The following is an 11,228-nucleotide window of genomic DNA, read 5'->3' as shown; positions in this document are numbered from 1 at the left end:
TCTTAAGAAAGGTATCCTACTCTACCCAATTCATATCCTTAGATATTCATTCAAATCTATTAATAAATATGGACAACAACTTACTAACAACATTCTTTAAAAAACTACTTAAAGGTTAAGTTACTACAAGAAAAAATTATTTTCTAAAAAACTTTTGACATATTATGTGCAAGTCTTTAATGCAATGACAGGCTTTCCGCACTCGTAATGAAATATACTATAATGCATTCATACTTGTCTCTAATACTAATGTGTTATAGAATGTACAGTCAAATTACTATTTTAAACAAGTGTCGCCACAATAAGTGCGAAATTAGTATGTATAATTTTAGTATGGTTAACTGTTAACGATTAACTTTAACTTGCGTTAAATTTTAGAGAATTTAACGCTTTAACGATTAACGAAGTTAATTTTTTAATTAACGGATTAACGATTAACGAAGTTAACTTTTCGATTAACTGTGCCCACCTGTGCATAAATAGCGTTTCAAGTTTGTACATGACTAAACAGTATCAGTTTAAGCACTACCAACGCCCTGAGCGAGATTTATACGGCGCCCCATTTGGGACGCCCTAAGGGAAGTTGGTTTAGCAAAGTTACGTGAGACTATTTACTTCACAGACTTGTGGCGCTCCTATGTGTGTATCGTCCTGGGCGTTCGTAGATTATTTAATATTAATTTTACGTGTTTTAATAATTAAGATTTTATAACTTCAGTTATTTTTTTCACATTTTTATTCTTTGGAAGCGTCCGGAAACAGTTTTTACGATTATGAAGACGTAAAACGCAATAACTTTTCGATGTAATTAATATTTTAATTAAGTATTTGTGCTATTAAAATAATTATATTTTAGGTAAGGAAGCAAATAAATTCAATAATCGCAGCTTAATCCTAACCGTAATGTTTTCGTTACGCTCATCTCAAAACACTTTACATATTCACTATAAAGTCATCAAACATCAAAGAAGCGTCTTCCGCATATGCAAGACGTTATAAGAAAAAAATCTAATTGACGCAGCATGTTTGAACCTTCAGGGTTGTTTAGTATTAGTCATGCAAATAATGTCTCCTGCGCAAGTAGAATACTAAGAGTTTTCGATAAATCATTCGGCTTGTTAAAACATTGTTATAACATGTTTATATCATTACAAATGCAATACAGGCACCTCTTACATGGTTCTAATTTTCTATGCGAGCCTATCAAAATCTTTTTTTTTTTTTTCATAAGGCGGCAAACGAGCCAACGTCGCACCATATAGAGTTTTCTTGCTGACTTGTAAGCAACTTGTTAAAAACGAAAACCACCATGCATCCTCCTTTTTTGTAGAAAATAGAAGGAATTAGGTAATTAGGTACTAATTTGTTTAATTAGAAGGTATATTGTGTTTACATACGCATATAAGCAAACCTGGTGTTGGAAATTAGACTGTGGAATTTTCACTGAATCGTGCTGAATGGTAGGTTTGATAAAAGGATTGTGTACTTATTAATTTAATTATTTACTGCCTGCTGTGATTGCTGTAAATAGGTATTTGTTGTGGTTTCAGCAAAAAGACACAAATAAGTTTATAAAATATTTGTTAGATTTTAGATGCGCTGACATTTATGCATTTTATGCATGTTAAACGACTAGAATGATTAGCACATCGCCTAACCGCAACTGAATACACTGTCCTTCTTCTAGTGACGATCTATGCGCGTACCGAGGTCACAGTCGCTTTGCGTGCTTCTATTCTAATGACAGCTGCGTCCGACGTCCATCGATTGTATCGTGCATAAATAAATAAACAAAAACAATTTTGGCGATGTCTTAATCATACTTAACGAATTATCTGTCGTCGGCAGTGTCACGCCGAATCTACCTTGAATAAAATTTATCGTATGGCTAACAATAACGACCGAACCATGCTGTATTGCGCTTTGTATTTTATGTATTCATCGAGTGGCTACGCTGCAAGTTCCTGGTTCGATTTACTCATACAAAACTTTTCACGAAAGCAGTCTTATTTAAAAAAAAAATGTTTTTTAACGAGTATTTAACATTTTCATGCAGGAAAGTTCTATGAAACAACGAAAAACAACTTTTACGATTCAGGCCTCCGCTAAAACATTGTTTTCTGTATTTTAGGCCCCTAAAATGCTTATAGCTTACACATCGTAGTCATCGACCATCGTTACCGGCGACTTTCAATAAGTGAATTAATAGATATATAAAAAGTTATAGTTATACTGAGGATAGTCTTAACGATATTTAGCGATTGGATGCAAAAATCAGTCTGGCGCCCCTAAAAATAGTACGTCCATTGGCTGGAGGATTGCATATTTGTTTTTTTATAATTTAATTTTGAAAAGGATACATTATTATAATAACTTAATAGAAAAATTGAAGTTAATAATGAATAGACTTTTTTAACAGAGTTAAATAGTAAACACAAAATGTAATTGAAATATTTATGAGAAAGTTTTTTTCTCCACCTTGAAACTGTGCTTGAAACAGATCGTAGTTGTACTATTTACTGAATTCAATGTCACTGTCATCAAAACTGTCAATGTCACTGACAATTCTCAAAAAAGATGAGATGATATCATATCTTTAGAAAAATGTTCACAGAAAGGTTATTCTAATAATACAAAATTACATTTGAATATGCAATCATGGCGGACCGGCTTCGTCAGATGGCTCAGCGGCTGAAGGATAAAGTACATCTAGTACAGATAAGTTCAAACAGTCGTGAAAAAGTTGATCAGTTGATCACAAAGTATGTTCCAGCCACTAAGATGAATGAAATCGCAGAAAAATTTAAATATACAAGTGTATCACAAAAAGTGCAAGATCTAGTTTCAAAATATGAAAAGTTCACTGGAGTTGAAGAGATAATGGCTATTCAAAATACTGTTATTGAGGCACAGGTAGTACGACTGTAGAGTCGATATTTCTAAATATACCCGTTAACTGAAAATGCATATGTAATCATTACTGCTTTAAAAATACATTTTAAATTATATTTGTATGACTGAGGATAAAAATTGTTAGGAGGTTCATTTTAAGGATCATTTTAAAAGCTGTATTTACTTGTAGGAAAGGTTTATTGACGCACAAGAGAGGCGGAGAGAACTTGGCAGAGAGCTGGCTTCCATTGAGGCACGCCTGAAAGAGCTGCATGCTGAAATGCAAAACACTATGAAGGGTGATGAAAAATATCTTCAACTATGCACAGAAGAGCATAAGGTGAACATTCCAAAAATTACTAATATCGTACCAATATCTTATTATTTAATTGTTTCAATAACTAATATCTTTTTAATTTTGCAACCATATTGTACTTTTAAGAGTATCCAGTGTAACATTTAAAATTTTTTGGAGATTGGTACATTTGAAGAACTTTTTTTTAGTTAATCATACAAGAGAGAGCACTAAGAACACTATTTTCGGATGCGGAAAGAGAGGAAAGGGAGCTTTTCGCCACAATGTCTGCTGCGGTGAAGCTAGGCCATGAACGGGAGAGAGCACATGCTGAACGTAATAAATATTGGTACATAGTTGCTTCTATATTTGGTAAGTAAATGTTACAAAAACCATGCAGCAGCTAAATATAATTCTATACCATAATACTATATTTTATAAAGGGTGTACTTAATGCATTAGGCATTTCCTAAGAACTGTTCATATTTTTAGTTTTAAAGAGCCTTAATACCTTAATTTACTCTTTAATAGTTCCAAAGTTATGAATGACAAAACAGAGTTAGTTGTACAAGTTCATAAACGATTGCTTATTTCTTTCATTTACTACATTAAGAAAAATTACAACCCTACTTTTGTGAGAACCTGACCTATGATGTTTTGAATACAATCCAACTTGGGTTAGGGAGAACGAGACAAACAAGAAACCACTATAAGTGCTAGTCATTGTCTGGACCCGACAGACAACCACCATGAGCGAGAAACACGGCTTATAGAGCAACCTAAGCTATAAGCTAGAAAAATATCACAGTCTCTTGAACTCTCCCTTATCCAGATTCGCCTTTGTCTTTCTTATTCCATTGTAGGAAATTGAAGCCTTATTTCATTTGTAGGTACAGTGTTAGGTATAGCCGGTTCAACAATCAATAACCGCCTCAAAATGGCAGAGTTTCGTGACATGATGGAGCAACAGATGGCGCGTAGTGCGAGCGTGCTTTATACCATCGCGGGCGGCGGCAGCGCCAGTAAAGCGGACATTACTGAAGCCATGAAAACTGAATTCGCTTATCAGGTAGTTTTAAATAGAACATATAGTCAAATTTTATTTAAGAGCCCGTTAATTCACAATTCACGGGCCATAAAAATGTAGGTAAATTTCTCACTTTGGCTTATTATACATTTGGTAGCGGTTTCGGTATCCATGGAACGTTTCCCCCGCGAATGCGGAGTTATGACAGTAGCCAGAAAGAAGTTATATTTGGATTAAATCAGTGTTATGTATACAAGTGAAGATAGTATAGATATGTAGTTATTTCTTTTATTTATAGGAGCAACTTGCACAAAATCTACAACTGATGCAAGATAATATAAATCATCTAGTCAATAAACAATCATCATTAATAGGTTAGTATTTGATAAATTTTCGCATCCATACATTTCCTAATATTATTCAATTGGTTATGTTTTTTTAAATTGAATTTGTGTGTATTATTTCTTGCAGAGCATTTAAATCATCAAGAACATGTAATGGAAACTCAAATAAAGGAACTAAAACGATTAGTGGTTGCGGCGTCACAGACCAGCGCCAAATCGGACGCGGAGCTCGCCAAAGCGCTGAATGCCGTCCACCAGGATCTAGACGATGTCGAAAAAGATAAAGACGAACTGCAACACAAAGTCGTATTGGAACCAAATCAAATATTTACTGGAATTGGAATAATAATATGTGCTGCCATCATTTTCGGCAGCATAATGGGTCGCGTCAGCTGAGTAATATAAGCATAATGTCTGAATTGCTTGTCCACACTTTAAATAATTATCTTTGCCACCTTTAATTTTAAACGGCTGACAACACAGCTTTCATACTGAATAAGTTTTCAACCGCTTTATTTGCTTTATGTAATATGAGCAACTTCTGACTTTAAAAAATAATAACGGCATAAATTAATTAAAAAAAACTGACGGTAACAAGTTTGTAATATTTTTGAGCATTTTTTAATTGTAAGAATGTGATACTTATTAGTTACACCCGCAAACTGCCAACTTAACATTTTTGCATCGCTTTTAAAAGTATTTTAATTAAGAGGCGTGATTTTTTTTCATAGTTATTCGCTAAAGATGAAATAAATATGAACATTATAATATTACCATAATATTTTTTTTCGCTACTAAAATTAACGTTATTTTTTCTGATGTTAGTATTTGTCTGGTTCCTTTGCATTGGAAAAGGCAGCTGTTGGTTATTTAAAACATTCTTACCTCGAGAGCTCCACTATTTATATTAAAAACATTTATTTTTATTATGGCTATGGTTAACAATGTAAACGTACAAAAGGATATAATTTTTTTTTACATATAACATTTTTGGTATTTATTTTTCAGGTAATATTTTAAGGGTTCCGAAAAAGGTGATTTTGTATAATGTGCTGATTTAAGGTTAATTTTTATTACTAAAAACATGTGAACAGAAATAAAGTATTGATTGTTGCAAAATAGTATTGTTCTCAATAAATTCCTAAATTAGTATATGACTTATGGAGGAATCACAAATTAAATATTCATAATTACAGGCAAACCCAGGGTCCGCCAACTTCGAATGAAAAACAAGAAACTTCACACAGAGACAATTTTGTTGTTGTGTTAACTGGGTCCCATAATATGAACGAGATAGAGCATATATCTATGCCGTTTTCGCTCGCGATAGTCCAAGCTATACTTGCCATATAAAAAAAAATATTTCATCCTTTTATTATTATAATAAAGTATTTATAATTAAAAATAAGAAAACATGATTTAAAAAAAATCCTATTATTAATTGTCTTATTTCTTACATTTGTATTTATAAATCAAGATATACGATCTCTTGTTATCTTATATCTACATCGCAAAAAAATGTAGTAATGGCAATTTTAAATCATAACCGTTAAAAAAATAAGTTTTCAAATTTGTTTCAAAACGTGTTCTCGTATGGTTCCGAAATCTTTGATATTGCATTGTATTTTTTAACTAATAACGCGAGTGTTTAAGTTTTGAGATATTGACTCTGATAAGTGAAATATTGAAATATTAATAATCTAGAAGCATTTTTGATAGCCGGCGATAGCCAAATAGAACAGACGTCAGATGACATAGAATGGCAATTTGATCCACATCAAGATCAATTTGAAGATATTATTGGTGAAGCAGTTCATACCATTGATAGTGGTACGTCAGAGGCCCAGGCTTGTGCATATGTGTGTGGATTTATGGTCAAAAAACGAAATATAAATTGTAATAATTGTAAGGAATTGTTTTTATCATCAGACCATAAATCCATACACATTTTTACACAATTTAAAGATTATGCTGAGAGCTTAAATTACGCCAGTAAAAAATTTATTCAATGTGTGGAGATAAGTGCTTCAATAATTAATAATGAACTTGAATCAAATGGATACAAAAATTATATAGTTAACAATTTAAAATCCATCCTTACATGCATGGTGGATTTCAGCTTTTTACTTAATTGTGACAGACATTATAATGAAAATTGTGATTTCATAATTAAATCAATAATTTTTATATCTTTAAAGCGATTCTTAATAAAAAAAAATCGGGAACTAAATTTAATTAAATAAATGATGTTAAATTACTCTGTTTCATTTCATTATTCCTTTAACTAATTTAAGTTAATAACTTTTACTAACACAATATATTGGAAATAATGATTATTTCATTTTAAAATTATTCTTTCTTTAAAAAAATCTTACATTTGCCAAATTATCAAAATAATCATAATTTCCAATATAAATTTTTAACTATAAATAAATTAAAATACTAAACGTATATTCAAAATTCCCGCGTTTTATTTTTGCATATGGGCGACCATTATGGCGCTAGTAGTATAAGCGTATAGACCAAAGTTATAATACTATAGTATGTAACATGTCATTCTTCTCTCTATAGAGAGTATTATATTCTTTGGGCAAACCTTAACAAGCGAGATTTAAAAAAATAGCGATGTTTTTGGAACGAAGTTCCTTATCGCGCGTTGTGAAAGGGGGCTAGACGGAAAAAATTCTTACGAAAAGTTGTCACGACACTTTTTGCTATAGTAAGTATGTTAACGACGAATGAGCGCCACTTCACTATGGCAACGACGTGACAATATATATCGAAAATTCATAGAAATAAAATGTACTTCTTGTGAAGACTTAAGTTTTTTATTCATAGAATAAACATTGGTTCCTTCACTAATTAATAGAAAGGAACTTCGTTCCATCCGGGTGTCCCTTGACACCTCTCAAGTTTTTTCTTATTATATAGGGTTTGCTCTAAACCTAACTTTTCGCTTATGGGGGTCATTCGACGGGACCTGACAAGACTCTCGCTTATCCAGGTTCAACTGAATGTTACATTTTATTCTTCAAAATCCTCATCAGCGATGCTAGCGCCATTTTAACGCCAAATCCTCTTTTGACCATCGAATGTTGTAGAAGCCCGTCATTTCTCTCCCTTTCCTTTTCTATCTTACTTTCCTACGTAGTGTTGTTTGAATATTAAATAAGATAGCGATGTTTTAGAGAAAAAAGCACTTTATATTTCCTTAAATGATTAAAATTTTTGTGTGTTTCAAACTTTTAAAGATGTAAATTATGTATCTGTGACTTTTGACATTTAAGTACTCTTTGCCGTTTTTGACATCTGTCAATCTTAATTGAATGGATGTTGATGTTGGCGGGTTCGGTGTTACGAAAACAAACAACATATTTCAATTGTTGAATAAATTATCAGTTTACAGTAATTCAATATGCAAGATGGTAAAGGATATTTCCAATCATCTATATTTTTTCATCGAAGGCAGAAAAATGACTTCTTTTTTGTTTCGTAGATTTGGAGGTTACGGGAATATCCCGAAGCGGGAGAGTGAGAAAGAAAAGTTCAAAGTTAATGGATTTTGAATCTCCAGACGATATTGAAACTAGGTTTCGTCGTCAAACACCGGTGAAGTCGTACGCCGGTTTCAAGCAAGAAGAGCCTATAGAGTTTCACGAGACTCCACAAAAGCCCGCGGAAGACGCGGGTACTGCTTCGGGTAGTGAATCTGACTTTTATGAGAACAATGGAGAAAATGCTGAAAGGTTACATTTAAAACATTGAACTTTTACTATTTTTTTTTTCACTTTATTGTTATAGTGTTTGTTTTAGCATGGAGTCGGACAGTTCAGCATCAGACGAGGGCACCGCGCGGACTCCCGCCAACTCTCTCTACATGATGGAAAAAAGTAACAAGAAAAAATTAATAATAAAAGATGGAAAAGTCATTGGTAGAGCCAAAGCCCAGAGAAAAGATAAAGGTAGATGAAAATATTGATTCTATTCAAAAATCAACCTACATGCCTTTTAGCCAAGATTGATATTTTTTAATTATATGTTTTTATAAGTACTTAAAATGTACAAACTTATAATTTTAGGCAAAACTCGAATTACTGCATACATGATGTGGGCTAAAGAAGCTAGAAATGATCTTTTACGCCAGAGTCCAAATATGGACTTTTCTGCAATTTCAAAGAAACTCGGTGAGATGTGGGCTAATGTAAGTTAATTATGCTTCATTTATACTTTGCAAATACTCAGTAAATGTCCTCAACTAATAATTTTATGAATTTAAAAATGTAACCCGTAAAAAGTTTTGCTATCAGCAAGTAACAACAATTTTGTTCTACCTACTTCAACAAATTTAAGGTGATTTGGTAGTTTATATGTGTAATTATTGGCATTAGAGTTTGTTTATATAGTAATAATAAGTTTACAATTCTTGAACTTTACCAATAGGTGACATATAATGAGCGATACTTGTGGAAACGTAAGGCAAAGAGATTTGCAATGCAAAAGGAACAGAGCAATCAAGCTACAACCTCAAAGATTATATCAAATCCTAGTGAGTACATTGATGTCATACAATTCTTACAATAAAATCTCTATAAGATTTTAAATAAAATAATACGAAGCCCAAGGACAAAATAAAATCTCTTACATTTATGATACTATGTGGCTCTCGTGATGCTTTTGTGTGTATTTGAAATGTTTGATGAATAATTTTTCAAATTAGTTTAACTATTGTTTATCATTTCATATCGGATTGGATTTATACACAAAAATATGCATAGTTTATATCCTAAGATTAAAATAATTGAAGTACAATGTTTAAAACAGGTGTCCACCCGAAGTCAAATGTAGGTCCTGGTAGACCACCGGCCAACCGGGCGCGTCAGCCCCCACCTCCCGCGCAGCAAAATACCCTAACAGTGAGTAGTTACACATAACATTTTACACAAAGTTTTCTGTTAAAATTCAGCCTTTATATATCTAAAGTGGAGGTAAAAGTTTGTAAAAAGAATTCCTTCACCAGAAATACTGGATTTTACTGCTCTAACTTCTAGTAAACCTTACCTTTTAACAGCCTTGATTATCTCATCTATCTCCTAAGAACATTTAAGACCTATCACATTTTCCCTTCACCATTGTTTGAGATTTTGAAGTAACAGAACAGTGTACATTTAGACACATAACTCCACAGCCGGTGTCAACTAGCAGTCCGACGTCAGTGACGTCAGCGCTGCCGACAGGGGGTGCAGCTGCTGTGTACCGCGTGACGGGCTGCGGCACTGTCGAAGTGGCCGCTCACCTACGTCTGCTCGGTGAGAGCCTTGCCATCATCGGGGAACGGCTCAAAGAGCATGAGGTGAACTAATTCTATTAATGGAAACAATTAAATTCCGAATACCAATAACACATGTATGTATGTTTAAATATCTGTTTGGCTATTATGTATAAAAATAGCAATATTTAAAGGAAGATTAGTAGTAACTTGTGTAAGAAAAATTAAGTATCTTTTGATTTATTCACCACTGGGTTATGGCACAGCTCGTGTAAGTATGGACATAAAACAAATTATTATTAAGTCCAGTGTTTGATAATTCATAAACAAAGATTTTTTTATTGAAAATTGATTTATGCACTTCACATTAACTTTAACTATGTCTTATTTCACTTTCATCTGTTGCAGCAATTTCCTTAAAAAGGTATACAAAGTTTTCGCTTCACATATTAATATAATGATTCTATTAAACGTTGTTGTTGTTCAGGGTCAGATCGCGGTGTCGGGATCTGTGTCGGTGCTGCTGGACACGCTACTGTGCTCGCTGGCGCCGCTGCTGAGCGTGGCGCGCGCGCTGCCGCCCCTCGCACCCCCCGCACATATCATGCAGAACACGCTGCACAACATCGCGTACATCATGCCTGGACTATAACCAACACGCACCCCCAACATGACCGGACTTATAACCAACACGCACCCCCCAACAATATGCTCGGACTACAACCAACACGCGCCCCCAACATGACCGGCCAAAAACTAATACTATACTAATCCGACTATACATTGTGTGTGATTTTTGACTTATAACGACTAACGTCCGTGTCCTGTGAGAACAAACGTGGGAAAAATGTTGCAATGCAATGTTACTACTAATAGACCAATTTTTTAAATTTAAGTGAAGGTGAACTAATTTTGTACAAATAAATAATTTTGAAATATGACTTTGTTTACCTTTTGTTCTTTGCTAAATTGGTTGTATAAAATCTTAAAATTGTTGAACAAATAAAAAAAAATCAATACAGGTTAATTATAAAAACAATTTGGTTGAAATGAAAGACGTTTGCAGTTAGTTTATTATTTTATTCGTGTTTCTTGTTTTCCTTATAATTACATTTTTGAGGTAACTATCTATTGATAGAATCCATTAATTTTATATTAGCATTGAATTCGAGATAAAAGAGATGACATTTTGCTACCTGCTGAATACAGCAGCCGCCGTTATTTCCACTTAAAAAATTAACACATATTAAAAAAATCTAAATCTTTTCCTATAGATGTATATTTTTTCAATTATACAACCAGTCAATTGTCCTAATTTATGATTAAAAATTAAAGTACAAAAGTATTTCATCAATAATTTCTTTTTGCAAGGATTAACTGTTGGTTTCTGAGACTAAAATCTCT

At 33.0% G+C, this 11,228-nt stretch overlaps 2 protein-coding genes across 2 annotated transcripts; both read left to right on the top strand.

The window, feature by feature from the left end:
- The first annotated feature begins 2,565 nt into the window (after positions 1-2,565).
- LOC106721271 (mitochondrial potassium channel) lies at positions 2,566-5,133 on the top strand. Its single transcript, XM_014516177.2, has 6 exons — positions 2,566-2,913; positions 3,083-3,232; positions 3,397-3,559; positions 4,078-4,256; positions 4,513-4,588; positions 4,686-5,133. The coding sequence occupies exons 1-6, from the start codon at positions 2,659-2,661 to the stop codon at positions 4,952-4,954; spliced, it is 1,092 nt and encodes a 363-aa protein (XP_014371663.2). The 5' UTR covers positions 2,566-2,658; the 3' UTR covers positions 4,955-5,133.
- Positions 5,134-7,892: 2,759 nt separating this feature from the next.
- Positions 7,893-10,581, top strand: LOC106721278 (HMG box-containing protein 4). The gene is made up of 8 exons (XM_014516188.2): positions 7,893-7,983; positions 8,055-8,304; positions 8,372-8,520; positions 8,638-8,759; positions 8,999-9,104; positions 9,380-9,471; positions 9,744-9,908; positions 10,312-10,581. The coding sequence occupies exons 1-8, from the start codon at positions 7,974-7,976 to the stop codon at positions 10,474-10,476; spliced, it is 1,059 nt and encodes a 352-aa protein (XP_014371674.2). The 5' UTR covers positions 7,893-7,973; the 3' UTR covers positions 10,477-10,581.
- Positions 10,582-11,228: the final 647 nt, after the last annotated feature.

Source organism: Papilio machaon, chromosome 19 (genome assembly GCF_912999745.1).
Source record: "Papilio machaon chromosome 19, ilPapMach1.1, whole genome shotgun sequence".
In the NCBI taxonomy this organism is placed as follows: domain Eukaryota; kingdom Metazoa; phylum Arthropoda; class Insecta; order Lepidoptera; family Papilionidae; genus Papilio; species Papilio machaon.
The sequence above is the reverse complement of the archived record's forward strand: the minus strand, read 5'-3'. Positions and strand labels throughout refer to the sequence as shown.